Raw genomic sequence first — 16,842 nt, 5'->3', positions numbered from 1 at the left:
AAGGTAACTGTTCCCTTTGTAGGCAAGAGAGAGACAGGTAGTCAACCAGAAGAGGGGAGGTGATGGTTATAGTCCCAAGCTCAGAGAAGATGCAGAGTGCCTGCCGTTCCCCATCATCTGGTACCCACACATAGCTGACCGCATTTCCAGGTCACCTGGCTGTCAGTGTGTCTGTCCCAGGAGCCCCACCTCTGCCAGGCTTCACCATGGCACCACTAGAGCAATGCTTTGTCCACCCTGGAGATGGACTTGGCCCAAGAGGGAGGGGCTGAACAGGAGAATGGAGTGAGTGACCGTCTTCAGTCTGAGTTGAGGCTATAGACATGAAGTGCCCCAGAGAGCCGGGCGCCCCAAGAACTTCTTCCAGCAGCGACAACCACTTGGTTCTGTAGAGGACACAATATAGACAGCATTGATGACAAATTCCTCCCACTGTTCTCTGGGGATGCATAGGAAAGCCATGGTGGCCAGACCCCAGAGCTAGAACTTACGTCTTTCCCTTTGCTCATATACTACTTTCTTGATCTGTAAGTTCTAAAAACCACAGTTGTGAAGCTGACCTCAGCCCCTGCCTCTTGGACATAAAAAAAAAAAAAAAATTAAATGGGAAACACAAGTGTATGCTTATTCCAGAACCTCAGTGTGGTGCGCTGTTCCGCATCTGGAGTGGAAAGGACTGATAGGGCTACCATCAGACAGCATCCTTGCCCATCTTCCAGAATTGTCTTCAAAATCTGCTGCCGGTTGTGAAACATTTTTGTAATGGCAAAATCTTCACAGTTTACAGTTAAATTTGATTTGGAGGAGTTATCAAAAGTTATTTTAAATCACTACTGGTAAGTGAAGTGTGACTGGTTACACTGCTAACATTTTAAACAGAGCAGGCTTTGCTGTTTATCTTCTTGGCTTCATTTTAACACAGTTAACAATTGCAAAATGCTGGTAATGGTGGCAATGTGTGTACCATGTGCCCTGTGACATTCTAGGTGGGGCCCTCTCTGGCTCCTCCTAATAGCCCAGCGTTGGCAAAAGAGAAAATCTTTCCAGCAACAAGTGGTAATTTCTTCTCCTCTTCCCTTATTTGTGTAATTACTAATTTACTAAATGTACTTCTATTTTAGCTCTATTCTGAGTCTTCATTTCCTAGGCAAAGCATGCTCCTCACTAAAGTTAACCCTTCCTGGCTGCCCACCATCTCCCTGGTCTATCTCAGATGTCCCCTCAAGGCCCACAGGTTCTGCAAGGCCACCCTGAGTCATTGTACACTGATGTCAAAGGCCTTGGCTGCATTTTATCCTAACACGTGAGCTGTGAGTGGGAGACGAGGCCGTATCTCACTGTTCCATCTATCTCTGAACTGTCTGAGGTCACCACAGGACATGGACAGTGGCAGTGTTCCTTAGGTGTGTTGCCAGGCTGCCAATGCCACAAGGTTCATGTGTCCTGGGAAGGAAACCTGTCTTGAGAGTTCTGATTCAGGTCTCGGGGAAAGGCCACCCTGCTGTTTTATGCCCACTGAGCCATAATGCCCTGTCTATGTGAGCGGGGAAGTGAGGGGTGTTTATACCGACACGAGGGAACTGCCACTAGGAAGACTCACTGTAGAGTTGCACAGACCAGAATTAACTGTGAAGTACCTCCAACTGGCCTTATCACCACTGCCCATGGTTAATGTTCTTGATAATGTCTCGGTTTTTTTAAAGATGCATAAAATTGTAAATAAAAGCCTGGTGTATCCTTTGGGGAATCTCTTCATGATGAAATTGCTGATTCTAGTAGATAGCCTATGGTGTCAAGCTTGTCTGTGTCAGAACTATTGGCCACCAGAGGGCAGTTTCACCATGAGTCTCAGCAGGCCCTGTGTCCTCAGCACCTCTGGAGCTTCATCAGGCTGCTGTCTTCTGCTTTAGGACCCCCCACTAAGACTCCTGCACACTCTGCTCTTTATCCCTTAGTCTGTGCCAGGCTGTGCACCTGCCTTCCCCGTGTGTCTGTCTTCAAGATCAGTGACTTTGTATTTTATAATCTAGCACAGTTTTATGATACCAGATCCAGAAGTGAATGAACGGTTTAGTGGTTTAGTTTGGTTTCCTTTGTTTTGAGGCAGGGACTCATTCTAATCCAGGCTAGCCTTGAACTCTTTGAGTCCCGGATTGGCTTCAAACTCCTACCTCAGCTTTGTGCGCTAGAATCACAGGCCTGAGCTACCACACCTGCTCTTCAGTAGTTATATGTTATATTTCTTAGTTGTGTGTTTATTCTAATGTAATGTTGAATGTACGTAGCCTCTGGCGGTCCCACTGCCGTGTTTCTCGCCTGCAAGGGCATTTGCACAATTATGTAAAAAGAAAAAAAAATAGGTGTAAGAATGCTCAGTACAGCATTATCTATAATAGTTTAAGAATGGAAATAACATGGATATAATTGAACTGAGTTATGTAATGTTCAGAGAATAAAGTATTGTGTAACTATTGAGAAGGATTAAATTGTGCTGTATGCTTATTGGATAAAAAGTGAAGGTGCATAAATGGTATGTGTATCTGTCTGGACTCATCTAAAGACTGACAGGGCAGCCAGGATGTTGCTTACCAGGTAAAGGTGCTTGCTGCCCAGCAAGCTGCCACCCTGAGTTCAGTCTCTGGGATCCGCATGGTGGGAGAAGAGAACCAAGTTCTCACACGGTACTCTGAGCACAGGCGCACTGAGGCACATGAACAAACGTTTAAGAACCAGCAGACTGGACAAAAACAGCACAATCTTAGCGGTGGCTGTCATGGAGGGTGGCAATCAGCAAACGTTATAAAAGGCCAGATGCCGTCTCAGGCTGTATGAGAAGTTGGTCTCAGAAGCTGTCGTTGCAGTGTGTGGACAACCACAGACAGATCAGGAATGGGTGAGCACTGTGAAGTGCCAGGCTGGGTCCTCAGCACTACTTAATGAACACCCTTGAGTCATGGGCCCTGAAATTAGAACTTCATAAAAATTTCATGTCAGGAAAAAAAATTTTCCCCACTGTCTAAATATGACAGCCACTTATTTAGAAGTCAAATATAGTTGGCCCACAGGCTATACTCTGCTAAGCCCTGCTGTAGAGTAGGAATGGGGGCTACCTAAAAAGTGGGGGTAAGTTCATTTATTACTCTTTTTGTAAAACTGAAGAGGTGAGATTGTCAGATCCAGTTCAAGCACAATCCATTACTCACCCTTCCCTTAGACCTTACAGACACCAGTGAGCTCCCAAACCTCGAACTTGCCTGTAAAACACACACACCGTGGTTGTTCAGCATGATGAAGTAAATGTTAGGAGTTGGGGGTGGAGGTGTCAGGCTTTGGGGGACGGTGGCTACTTACCTCAGGAGAAATCAGTACATACTGTGCCTGCAGAAAGACATGAAGGAGGAGATGTCAGTGTAATTACTATTGATGAGGCGCTTTGAGCCCGTCTGACTGCCCGTGCTCACATTTCAACACTCCCGCGTTCTTACGAGGATGTGTGCCTTTTAACCCTAGACATTCCACTTACAGGATCTCAGATCCTAAATCATAATCTGTTGTATGAAATCATTTACGTGAGAATGTTTGCCCTGTGGATTATAGTAGAATCAAAGTGACTAATGATCAGTACTTCAGGAAGGTCAGTTAAACAGATTTATTCCAAGATAACATAGTTGGCAGATGATAGAACCCCAGCCCCACCCCCTCCCAGAAGGCTCCTGTGTAATCCAGGCTTTCTGATCTTGGGTGCTAGGATTACAGTATTACTACCATATCCTATACCCTTCTAGAACTATGTGTACTTTAAAAAAAAAAGATTTGTTTATTTATTATTTGGTTTGTCAAGACAGGTTTTCTCTGTGTAGCTTTGGAGCCTGTCCTGAAACTTTGTAGACTAGGCTGGCTTTGAACTCACAGATCCTCCTGCCTCTGCCTCCCAACCACTAGGATTAAAGATGTGTGCCACCACTGCCCAGCCATAATGTGTACTTTTTCCCCATAGAGTGCTATCTGGTTTTTATTTTATTTGGGTTGTGTGTGCATACACATGTGCCAAGGCATGCATGTGGAGGTCAGAGACAGCTTGGGAGAGTAAACCCCTCCTGTCATGTGGATCCTAGACTCTCGGGCTTAGCAGCAGGCTCCTTTGCCCACTGAGCCACCTCACTGACCCAGCAATGTTCTCAATATAGAATGAATAGTCCTTATCCAGAATGCCTGGCTCCAGATGTTTGGATTTGGGATCTTTCTGATTCTGGAGTATCTATAGATACATAGTGAGATCTCATGGGGATGGGCCCGAGTCTACACAGAGGACACAGCTTACGCCCATAGCCTGACAATTCTGTGCACTATGCTAATGACTTTATACATGAGACCAGCCCGCTACTGTAGGATATCCACTCCAGACCTGTCAGCTCTTAGGAAGTCTAAGCTTTTGCAGGATCTCAGATTTCAGACTGGGAATGCTCAACGTGTATACTGTTTGATTAAACCCAGAACTTGGGAGGTAGGGGTAGGAAGATCAGGAGTTTGAGGCCAGCCTGGACTCTACCTTTAAAAATAAATCAAGTTAAAAACTGAACAAAATCACACATGATATCACATTGGTTAACAAGTTTGAGAAACGGTCTTAGCTCAGGTTCCCAGCTGCCATTTGTGCTGTGACTTGAACAGAAGCCCTCTGTCCTGCAGGCTCTTTGTCACTGGCACCAAAATAGCTTCACAGCTTTGAGATGCCTTCAGCTACACAGGGTGTTTATTGTGCACACTAAGTAGGACAGTGCTGCTAGCCTGTATCCTGCACCAGTGAACAGAGGCGGGGGACTACCACAAGTTCCAGGCCAGTTAGGTCTACATAGCAAGACCCTGCTATTTAATCTCACCCACAGCCCCCACCGCAGTAACATTTCAAAGTGTAGAAGATTCTAGAAGAATACATACTCCATTAATGGGAAAGCTCGGTACAGTGGAAGTCTAAGGTTAATTTTAATGCTCTTCTTTGTGTTTCTCTGTTTTCTACAAACTAAACTTCCACTCATTTTGCAATTTAAAAAATAATTTTGTTTTGTTTTTGAGACAGGGTTTCACTTTGTGGCCCTGACAGGAAACTAACTCACTATGTAGAACTACACTATGTTAGGCTGGCCTCAAATGCACAGAGATCCAACTGCCTCTCCCTCCTGGGTGCTAGGATCAAAGGCATGCGCCACTACACCTTAATTTTTAAATTTAAATTAATAATAATAATAATAGCCAAGTTGAATGCTTGAAAACATAAGTAAAGCCATCGGAGAAAGGAGTAACACAGAGCAATAAATGCAAAACAAAAGGCTACAAGGTTTGGTGATGTTCCAGTGGCTAGACCCTGCTCAGGTCATGACTAGCTGTGAACAAGACCAAGTCCAGCTGAGCTCCAGCTCCAGAGGCAACCGGCACAGCTGTAAGCACCTGGACTGCTAGACAGCACAGCCCGGCAGGTGACTAAGCAGGGGACCCCCCAGCCATCTCTGGGCCTCCCTCATGGAATGGAATCCACAGGCTGCCTTTACCTTCTCCTCTGGACATGGAGTCAGCCAGGATTTGCATTTTCCTGTCATGTCACCCAGGGTGGTGTGCTTGCCGTTATAAATGTAAACTCGCCCGTCTTCTCCCCCTAGCAGTCCAGAAGTCATGTCTGTTATCCTCAAAGGGGCAGCCATGATGATTTCATCTGTAAGCCACAAGTGGGCGGAGGCATTAGACTGCTGTCAGCCTTCTTCCTGCACCTCTGGATCCTGAGCCTCCCTCCCACAAGTGATCGATCAGCACGCCTTCAGTCTGCCCTGGCTTCCTCCAAAGTCATTTAAAGGTCTTTGTTTCCTCTTGTCTTCCATCAACAATGGACCTGGTGACTTGTCCACCAAGTCTTTAGGAAGTGCAGATTGTTCTCAGGCATCTAAATTCAGATCTATGGGAGCCCTTGAACCCGGTCATGACACACACATGCACTTGGGAGAGCAAGGCAGGAGGATCAGTAGTGAAAAGCAGCTGAATACATGAGGAGCTGGAAGCAAACCTGAACTTTGTATTTAAACAACAACAACAAAATGTCCCTTGGACCAGTGAACTGGCAGTCAGAGGGCAGAACCTTGGCCATCTAACCTGGACACAGGTCCATTGGATATATAGGGAGTTAACTTTAGCTAAGGTCGCTGTTCCCACCTTACCTAAACCATCATCATCCAAATCAGTCAGGTGTAGAACGCTACCAAATCGAGAAAAACGCCGGTCTCCGCTGAAGGTGCTGAGCAGGGCTAGCTGTGTTTTGTCCAGGGCTACCTCGTACATGCGAGTGGCTCCGCCCTGGTGCAGGGTCATGGTTAGGAATGCCATTTTAGACACGTCATCTGAAACGAGCCACAGGATCTCCGAGTGTCGTGAAAGTGAAGCTGGGATCCCACCCGTACCCCTTTGTCCCTCGGGCAGGTGCACTGAGAGTGGACACACAGGACTGTGTGGTTCTGGGGTGGTTTGCTCCAGCAGGTGGGAAAACTAACGACACATGGGCACTGAGGTACATACAGACATCTTGGTGACCCCATCACGTTGCTCCTGTGGTTCACTCCACGCCAGCACATTATTGTCTACCAGACCATCCTGCCATCTTTCCCTACCTTCCTTTATTTTTCCTTTGAGACCGGCCAGCCTCAAACTGAGTATCTAGCTGAGGATGACCTTGACATTGAACTCCTGATCATCCTAAAGTCTGGGATTATAGATGTGCTTCACCTATAATGAAAAGTATGCTTTCTATTGGATTTCTTACGAAGACCAATTTACCAGAAAAGTCTGGGAACCTTATCTCAGCATCCAATAGAGTCATAAGAGAACTAAAATGGAGGACTGGAGAGATGACTCCACTATCAAGAGCACTGGCTGCTCCTCCCGAGGACCCAAGTTCATTCAGTTCCCAGCACCCACATGGCAGCTAACAACTGTGTAGTCTACAATTGCAGTTCCAGGGAATCTGACACCTTCACACCAATGCACATTAAATGAAGTTAAATACATTATTGTTTTAAAAGAAAAGAAAGAAAAATAAATGAGTGATGTGTGTCTGGAGAGTTTGGAAATGACTTCCTAGAAAAAGAACAGAGAGGCGTATTTGTAGTGCTCTCTGAAGCATGTCCTCACTCTGTCCTGTCCCCAACCATGCAAGTGACCATGCAGCCAAGCCTTTGCCAGATACAAGTCTCTTCCCCTCGCAGAGTAGGCAATCATTCAGAAGTGATTGTATGGCACTATGCAGGGAAGGTCTCGGGGAATAAAGGCTTCTCTAGTCTGGGAATCTCCCTGACGTGCCCATCGCATCAGAAAAGTAGCCCATAATTTCCCCAGCTCTGGTTTCTATGCCTACGGCCCAGCCCTCCCTCAGAACAGTGTCAAAGCAACACCTGACTGTTTCCCTCAAAGGGACAGTGGCAAGAAGGACAATCATATTTTTGAAGAATATTGACAAAGAACATGCTCATGATGAGATATAAATGCATTTTTAACTAAGACTGACAATTACATAAGGAAGTTGTGGGTGGACCTTCTAGCCCAACCCTAACCCACACACACTTCAGGTGGCCAGCATGATTAAAGGGCTTGATTAAAACTAAAATAAAAGAATAAAAATAATTTTTAAAACTTTAAACACAAGCTTTTTAAGTATTTATTCTGTGTATGTGTGTCACGTGTGCCCACAAGAGCCAGAAGGTGGCAATTGTGAGCCACATGGCATGGGTGCTGGGAACCAGGAGAGCACCCAGTGCTCTTAACCACTGCGTCTGTCTATCTAGCTGTCTGTCCCACGAGTTTTAGGTGCGCCTGTTTGTTGAGACAGCGTCATACAGCCCAGGCTTGCCTTGAACTCCTGACCTCCTGCCTCCACTTGGCCTGCAAGAATGGGAACCAGCAGAGTCCACTCCAGGTTTTTGGTGAGTCTGGGCTAAACAGTCTCAATAACAAAAACAGAAGCAAAACAAAACAGCTCTTCTCCAGCTCTGGTGTCAGTGGTGTGGGAGCTTTAGACTCATTTTCATGCATCATTTTCAACAACTTTTGAAATAAATACCGTAACTATTTTATAGATGATGATACAGAAGTTCAGAAAGGTTACACAACTTGGTACTCAAGATTTTTTAAAAGGAAATATATAAGTTCACTTGTGTTTGGCAAGTTCCCTTGACTTTCTCCTAAGACAATATGGTCAAAGAACCTTATGGCTTGTTGCCGCGGGATATTTGATCTCACTGTGACACCCCAAGACTGTGTTTATAAAGTTAACCTGGAGTCGGGACAGAGCCACTGGCTAGTTAATAAGAATTAATCATAGAGAATAGGACCCAGGATGTGGACAGAGAGAGACGAGAAGGAGTAGAGAGGACTTGGAGATTCTTGGGCTTTTTGTCCATTCCCTTAGGTCTTAGAAGTGTGGAGAGACGGTCAGCTGGTTGCTCCTCCGCCACATCTTTTTTTTTCAATACTTTATTTACTTTTATTTCATTTGCATTAGTATTTTGCCTCCATGTATATCTGTGTGAGGGTGTCAGATCTTGGCGTTAGAGGCAGTTGTTAGCTGCCACGTGGGTGCTGAGAATTGAACCCAAGTCCTCGGGAAGTGCTCTTAACTGCTGAGCAATCTCTCCAGCCCCCCTCCACCACACCTTTGACCTGTCAAGTTTTCATTCCAATATCTGACTCCTTAGTCTTTAATGGTAATAGAACAACTAGATTAATATGTATATCATGTAGGTGACCTACCATGAGTAGGGGCTCCAACTAATAACACTTGTGTTAGGGTCCCATTCAGCCTCACATGGCCACTTGACAGGGAGGTGCCCAGCTTTCCCATTGCCTGCAAAGAACCATTGATCATTACTGATCGACCAAGCTAAGCAAGCATGTTGTTGAGAAAGAGGCTGCGGTACCTTGTCGCCTGAGATAGTGATTTCACTCTGACAGTTTGGCGGAAAGTAGCCATACACCCTTCCCAGGCTGTTTTTCTCATGGCTCCTGTGGCTCGAGCGTGCCAACCTGGGGAGAACACAGTGGTCAGTGGTAGGTGCAGGATGCAGAGCCCTGAGGATGAAGTGTCCGTGGAAGAAGCTGAGCCTCACCCCAGCCTGCATCCCTGGGACTCTGTCCTGTGATCCTGTTCACCAACATTGGCACCTATGAAGTTAATCTCACCAACATGGAGGCTTCCAGGTCTCACATCCACCCTTTGCCATCCCCCCCACTCCAGTGATGCCTACTGCCAGGGGCTGAATCCCACTCTCCACCCCACACCCACCCCACTGCTGGTGTCCTGACTGCCAGTACTTCAGAATCAGACTGTATGGGAGACAGTATCTTTAGAAGGGTCACCAAGTGAAGAGAACGCTGGGGAGAGCCATAATCAAAGATGACTTAGCCCTCATGAAAACAGATGAGAACACAGACAAACCAGAGGCAGCTGACCTTCCCAGGGCAGAGATGATTGATTTGCTTCCTGAGTGCTGTAACGCTGCAGATCCAGAGCCAAGTCGCCTTTGGCTATCTTTGGTTCCCTTCATAGCTGCCGGTCACTGCCCTCTTCTCCATCTGACCTAGGATGTCTGTGACCCTCATCTCTATGACTCCCTTTGAGAGCCATAGACAACAGTCTCCCCCCAGCTCGGAGACCCTCCGGAACCATAGTATGGAGTCCTTGTGGTTCTGTGACCCACCTAAACTGTTGTTTCCACCAATTTATTTGGGAAAAATGCTTTTATTTCTTATTTTCTTTTGTTCTGTAACTGAACTAATTTCATGAAACCATTTCCGCCTTGAAACATGCTATTGAGCAACCCGAATCTGTGTCCCTGTGCCTCAGTTACGCCTGCTTGACTCAAGAATAAGCTGTTCCTGGGGCTGTAGATACAGCTCAGTTGTTAAGAGCACGGTTGCTCTTCCAGAGAACTGGGGTTCGATTCCCAGCACCCACATGGTGGTTCACAATTGCTATAACCCAGTTCAGGAGATCCAACACTCTCTCCTGGCCGCTGAGAGACACAGATTTTTTTTTTAAAAGAATTAAGCTGTTTCTCATGTCCTTTGAGGTGAGAGCTGTGTCTCGCAGAGATGGCCCTGTGCAGACAGCAGGAAAGCAGCCAGAAGGAAGGCGACAGAAGGAAGCCAAACAGGCTTCAGAAGAACTCTGCCCACACTTTGATCTTGGATTTCCATCTTTCAGGACAGTAAAATGAAATCTTTCTGTGTTTAAACTCCCGGGGTAAGGAATTTGTTGCTGTGCTTCTCGCAAGCCAGTGCACTTACTGCAGTTTCTAATACGAGACGTCTGCGACCTCCCTCCAGAGCTGAGGCTGTTCCTTTTAGGGCAATAGCCACTCACCCCTTTCTTTGCACCTACACTTATAAGCCCCCACAAATAGCTGGCACTGGCCCCCATGTGCACTGTTTCCCCAGAACCCAATGTCAACACTGACCTGCTGACGTTCTTCCAGGTTGGGCTCCCAACCAGCAGCAGGGTTCTGTTTGTCACTGTGACCCCATGGAGGGAGTATCCAAACCAAGAGAAGTCCTCCTCGCCGCTCACCTTCCAGTCAGCTTCCTCTGCAGTCAGTGTTTCTAAAAAAATAAACAGTCCCCATCAACCAACTAACTAATTACCTATCAGTGACACCCAGTCCCAGGAAATGAACATGAAAAACGTGAAAGAAACAGAGAAAGGTGTGTGATGGGAATGGTGATGCACATATACAATCTCAGAACTTGGGATGTGGAAGCAGAAGGATCAAGAGTTCAAGGTCATCCTTGGCTCTATGTAATTTGAGACTAGCCTGGGTAGCATGAGACCCTGTCTAAAACAAACCCCTATGTGACTGAATGAATGGCCCCCATTCCCTTTATGAGGGAGGACGTGGAATTGAAAGGAAGCATCCTGTTTATGAACATATGAGAACCAGGCAGCTTCTGAGATTTCGTCAGAGCCCCTTTGTCATATACGGATCCCAGGACCCCAGCATCAGCAGTAGATGGCACTCTTCAGACAAGAAGCGTGTTGCCGGAGCTCATTCCCAAAGGGTAAAGACACTGTTTAGAAAGGCCTTTCTCGGGGCAGTTGGAATGACTAGGATGACTTTGGCCTCAGCCTTCATAGCGTTTCTACTTCACTCTTTGAAGCTGTAAGAATAACCTCTTTCACCAGAGCCAAAATGATCAGAGTGGCCTGTGCTGCCACTCTGGGCCGTGGTGTCATCCGGACCCAAACTGTGGCCAAGGGCCCTGTCTGGGTTTGTAGCCCTAATGCAGCCATCTGTGTTGATGTCCATGACTCCTGTTACCCTTGAAGGCATGTGGATGTCTGGGGTTAAGGTACCATCTGAGGCCATGTTGGTGTCTGAGGGTCATGCTGTAGCCAGGGCCATACAGACCTTAGTGGTCTGCACTGCCTCACCGGGCTATGGTGACATCTGGGCCCAAGCTGCAGCCAAGGACGGTGTCTGGGTCTGTGGTCCTACCACAGCTGGGGCCTCTGTTGATGTCTGTGGCCACAAGAGTGGCCAAGGTCCACACTTGGTAGAAATGTCCCACCCCTCGCCACAGGCATGAGAGAGCTGGCTCTGATGATATAGGCATAGAAAAGCTGGCTCCACCCCTCACCTGAGGGGGCCAGTCCCAGCAGCCAGGACTGACCAAATCGGCTATCACACAGACCCACAGGCTTTGAGTTGGCACACCCCAACATCTACCCAATCTGTGACCTGCAAGAGTGCATGAAAGGATTGGCCCTGCTGGCCCAGCCGTGGGATCTTCATGACTTGGGGCAAGAGCAGGATATCTGAGAGGAGTCTTGGTGAGGGTTCAGTATTAAGGGTTCACCAGAAGCCAGAGACCTTGAACCAGGTCAACAACACATTGAACATTTGCAAGTAAAGCCAAGTGGACAGAAAGGGATTCCTCTCGACACAGCGCAGCTCCCAAGGCTGCTAAGACGAGCGAAGAGGTGCCGAGCAGGCAGGAAAGACGAGGCGTGAAGAGGGTTTTCTGTTTGTTTGCTTGCTTCCTTGCTTTATTTTGTTTTTAATTAACTTTTTAAAAATTTTCTTTTGGGGCAATGCTACAAGGTGAGAGGCAGATATGGAGAGAATGGGAACTGAGCAGGATTGGGACAATGCATGATGTGAAAGTCCCAAAGAATCAATTTTAAAAATTATGTTAAAAAAAAGAATAGCCTCTTGTCTACTTTGGGCCTTTGTGTACACTCAGGGAGAATTAATTTTTAAACATTTGTTTATGGTGTGTGTGTGTGTGTGTTGGAGTACCCAAATGCCATGCCATGCATGTGGAGGTCAGAGAGCACCTTTTTGGGAGTTAGCTCTCTCCTTCCACCATATGGATTCTGGATAGCAAACTCAGGTTGTCAGGCTTAGCAGCAAGCCCCTCACCTGCTGAGCCATCTGTCTGTCCTCACTGGCGATTCTTTCGCCATCTCTTGCCAGTACCTGCCAGCATGAGAGCCTGTCTCCTAACAAGTGACATCATAGCATATTCAGGAAAAGGACACAGACCCATATGCAAGAGATATCACAGTCACAGCCAAGCTGCGATCTCTGCCCCTGCCCCACCAGCTTCTACCTCTGTCGCTCCATCTGGGGTGTGCGTAGAAGGCAGCCACAATCCCTCTCTGCTTCCCTCCACCCGGTGCGAAAGGTGAGCTGATCACCAGGTCGGGCTGGCCATCTCCATCCACATCTGCCGCCAGGAGGGTCCACCCCAGGTTGCAGTAGGTGTCCTTCAGAGAGAAACAGGAAAGCACAATCCGTCAGCCCCGGAGGCTGTGGGGCAGCTGCTGAGTGAGGCCCTGACACAAGGCAGAGACGTACCTTGCAGGAGATGGTGATGTTGGGGGCAGAAGACAGCCTCCCCTGCCAGGACCCATAGTAGACATACACTGCACCCTGGACAAGCACAAACGGCAACAAGCCATAATGTTTTCATGGTGTAGAGAACCCTAAACAGACAGCAAAACAGAGAAAACCCACTATCTGCAGAAACGCAGTCTGGACATTGGAGTTTATTATTGTTTGTTTAACACGAATATATCTCCCATACTGGCCTAGAACTCACTATGCAGACCAGGCTGGCATTGAACTCAAGGCTATCCTCCTGCTTCAGCCTCCTGGCAGGGATAACAGTCATGTATCACCATGCCTAACTATGCTTCTTTTCCATGATACTTAAGAGAACCCCAAAACAGGGGTAGGGGAGAAGCCATTTTATCCCTGACTTCCAGGCTGTCGTCACTGCTGCGTGGGACAAAGGACCTAAGCTGGTTTTTCCACTGAACACACTTCTCTCAGACCTCTTCCCCACCTCTGCCTTCTTCCCAGCCTTACATTGTAGGTGAGCTGCCCGGAGCCCACAGAGGGGGCCCCCACAGCCAAATCAGGCAGCCCATCCTTGTTGAAGTCCAGTACAGCCAAAGCTGAGCCAAAGCGACCTGAAGGCTGAAGAAACACAAGTTACTTCTCTGGGCTAGGCGTGGCCTTCAGACTCCCAGTGTGGAGAGCCTGGGCCCCAACCTATCACCCACAGGCTGAGGCCCAAAGCCTCACTGCGCGGTAGCACGTTTGGGACACCTCTGGGTAGCTCCGTCTTAGGTGGACTTTGGGCAAGTCTGTCTGTCTTGAGAAAAGGCTGAAGTACAAGAAAGCAGACAGTCCTGAGGAGCTCTGGGTGTATAGAAATGGTCTGTGTACACTTCAACCCACACTACAGTGTGTGTGTGTGTGTGTGTGTGTGTGTGTGTGTGTGTGGTGCTAGGTGTTGAACTGAATGTCTCACACGTGCTAGGCAAGTACTCTACCATTGAACTATATCTTCAGCCCTTTTTGTATTTTTTTTTTCATTTTTGAGATTAGGGTCTCACTAAATTGCCCAAGTCGGCCTTGAGCTCACTTTGTAACTTAGGCAGGCCTTGTACGTGTGACCCTCCCTTCTATCTCAGACTCCTGAGTAGCTAGGCTGGCAGGCCTACATCACCGGGCCCTGCTGAAAGTTTCTAAAGAAATAACCACAGAGGAACAGCAGCTGATTCCTGTCCAACACTCACGAGGTAGTGGCAGAGCCACACTGCCTGGCACGGTAGCTGCCAGCCTAAGATGGCTATACATTTCAATTTAAAGCAATTACAACAGAACTAGTCTCCAGCTTCAATGACCCCATGTCACATACACAAACACGTAGGGCGCAGCTGGTGGACCTCTCCACTGTGGCAGAAAAGTCTACCAAAGTTAGTGCTATTATTACCAACCTCACACCCCTCTCATGAGAGGAAAACTGGCTCCATTCCAACACAATTTGTTCCCAACATAGATTTGCCTCTATGGATATTTTTCCTGCTCCTGTCTAAAATCAGCCTAAGCCTAACCCATCAGCTGCTTCCCTATGCCTTCCGCAGCTTATACCACAGGGAATTGTCTGGTGATGGGGATGGCAATGTTGCCACATCACGTACGGCCCAGTGCCACTGACTAATTCCTACGGCGTGCACAATGGTATCTGTGGCATCTGGCCTTATGAAATGATCCAGGATCATGACAAAGGACAGGGAACTAGTCCAGGACCAAATGCGTGCTAGGGCTGGGTGGGACCAGTGATAAGCTAAGCCTTGCCCTCTGCAGATGGCCTGTGTCATCCCAACAGCTGTGCTCTTAAAGCTCTGTTGAGATTCAGCCACTCATTCACAGCAAAGCCATAGGGAAGCTGTGAGACAGCGGCCCTAAAACACCACAGTAGCCAAGGACAAAGGGAGGCTCCTGATGACACAGGGCTGGGCTCAGGCTTCCAAAGTCTAGTCTATGCCTTCTGCAGGCCACCTTCCAAACTGCCAAAGGTCACAGGGGAGGAGGGTATTGTGGAGCCACCGCCCCCCATCCCATGCGGGCTTAGAGAATGTACCATGCAGGAAGCCACTGCCCAGAATTGTGACCTTTACCCACCAGCCTAACAGCAGTGACCATGCAGTGGTAAAGCAGACAGGCGTGACTTGATTTATTTTGAAAATACTTCATGTGGGATCAGAAGGCTCCAGAAAATGGAACGGCCTTTACAGTGTGACCTCATTCACGAGGTAGGCAACTCAGTTCCACATGGCAGGTCATGACTGCTTTCCTCAGAGCCTACACCAGTGCACAAATCCCTAGCGCTTTTGATTCGTTTGTCTTTACAGACAGTCGGGATGGTATCTTTTCTCCCCACAGCATTAACAACTAGCAATGGAGAAGTGACTTGCACAATCACACAGCCACCATCGATCACCAAAGTTAGGTTCCTAATCCTCGGCACTTGACACTCAGAGATTCAGGGTCAGGCCGGTGCCACCAAAGCCTCTTCTGTGAGCACCAGCAAGGCTCTGGTGTTCCTCTATGCTACTAAGATGGCTAATGCCTTCCGTGTCTGCAAAGCCCTCCAGGGCCCTGAGTGTTCCCAAGAGAAATGAACACTCTAATTTGTTGACAAACATACACAGTGACTGTGGGTTTCCCCTGGTGATAAAAAAAACTGACCAGAGCAAAGCAACGGTATCTACGCAAAGCCTGGAGTTCAGAGATGTGCCCATGGCTTGTTTTGTCTTTGATCCACACTCCATAATTATAGAAGACGGTTACGTAGGGAAAATGGTGGAGAGCGTAAGGCGATTCTGTCTTCCACCACTGCGCTGCATCATCAAGAAACTGCAGCTCTTCACGCTACCCACCTCTGTACCAGGAGGAATAGGCACTGAGGCGTTCAAGATTTGCCCGGGCTACATAGCAAATTTCAAGGAGGTCTGGGATCCAGTGTGAGAGCCCATCTCTTAAAATAGAAAAGAAATCAAATTCCCCATGTCTGCTTGAAGCTGTTGTAGACAGCACACGTATTTGGGGAGCACTGTATTTCCTGCTCAGAGCTTGGTAACAGATTGAGATAAATGAAGCGAAGATGATGGTAACAGTGAGGGGCGCTGCACCCGTGTAGGCAGCGCCAGAATCATTCTCCTCCTCTAGGTGACTCATCTGGAATGTGCTGTGTAAGACTGGGTGGGCAGTGACTCAGCAGTAGGGTGCTACCTAGAGCCCCTCCAATGAGGGGCTGGTTCATGGCTCAGTAATAGAATACCTGCCTAGATTCCCCCAAAGAAGGGCTGGGAGCATAGCTCAGTGGTAGAATGCCGTCCCAGAATCCTCCAACTCAGGAAACGTGGCTCCATGGTAGAGTGCTTGCTTGGCACACTCTGAGGAGCTAGGGAGAGGGCTCAGCAAGACTGCTTGTCTAGCGCCTGAGTGAGGGGCTGGAGTAGGGCTCTGCAGTTGCCTGACAGGTGTGAAGCCCTGGCTTTAACCCCCAGTACCAGGAAAACAAAGACAATGAAAACATACCAAAATGCCAGCAATGGCTTACTCACCCCAAGAGAGGAAAGACGTGACAGTTCTCACCTGGAAGCCCTGCAGGATCCCGTGGGCCTCCTTGTCTAGGTCTAGGTCAACCGGGGGCAGGCCCAGATCATTGCCATAGACGACGTACACCCGCCCAACCTGGTAGAGGCCAGGGTGGCTGTAGCCTGGTGCACCCACCACGAGGTCACTGTGCCCATCCTGGTTGAGGTCGGCTGAGGCCATGACCCTTAGGGAAGAAGAGAACCGAGGGCTCAGGTAACACTGCCTGCTCTCCTCTCCAGAACTCAGCAATCCTGCTTTCCCAGACGACCCCACATTCTACATGACTGCTGGGGACATTCATCTGAAGGCTATATCATTGTGGGATTCAGAGTTGCTCTCCGTGGGGGAAACAAAA

General features: G+C 48.0%; 1 protein-coding gene across 2 annotated transcripts in view; it reads right to left on the bottom strand.

The window, feature by feature from the left end:
• Positions 1 to 7: 7 nt before the first annotated feature.
• Positions 8 to 16,842, bottom strand: part of Gpld1 (glycosylphosphatidylinositol specific phospholipase D1) — a 50,353-nt gene continuing 33,518 nt past the window's right edge. The window contains exons 15-26 of one of the 2 annotated variants that reach the window (XM_057787778.1): positions 16,485 to 16,671; positions 13,404 to 13,514; positions 12,891 to 12,965; positions 12,643 to 12,799; positions 10,491 to 10,632; positions 8,952 to 9,057; positions 8,785 to 8,878; positions 6,204 to 6,383; positions 5,547 to 5,707; positions 3,352 to 3,378; positions 3,204 to 3,254; positions 8 to 386 (exon numbers count right to left, since the gene is read on the bottom strand). In XM_057787778.1, coding sequence (XP_057643761.1) covers positions 300 to 386; positions 3,204 to 3,254; positions 3,352 to 3,378; positions 5,547 to 5,707; positions 6,204 to 6,383; positions 8,785 to 8,878; positions 8,952 to 9,057; positions 10,491 to 10,632; positions 12,643 to 12,799; positions 12,891 to 12,965; positions 13,404 to 13,514; positions 16,485 to 16,671 — 1,378 coding nt within the window. In that variant the 3' untranslated portion in view covers positions 8 to 299. The remainder of the gene's footprint in view (positions 387 to 3,203; positions 3,255 to 3,351; positions 3,379 to 5,546; positions 5,708 to 6,203; positions 6,384 to 8,784; positions 8,879 to 8,951; positions 9,058 to 10,490; positions 10,633 to 12,642; positions 12,800 to 12,890; positions 12,966 to 13,403; positions 13,515 to 16,484; positions 16,672 to 16,842) is intronic. The other variant, XM_057787777.1, reaches the window with a different exon arrangement.

The sequence above is a fragment of the Chionomys nivalis genome, chromosome 13 (assembly GCF_950005125.1).
Source record: "Chionomys nivalis chromosome 13, mChiNiv1.1, whole genome shotgun sequence".
Lineage (NCBI taxonomy): Eukaryota > Metazoa > Chordata > Mammalia > Rodentia > Cricetidae > Chionomys > Chionomys nivalis.
This window is presented reverse-complemented; position numbering and strand designations above follow the sequence as displayed.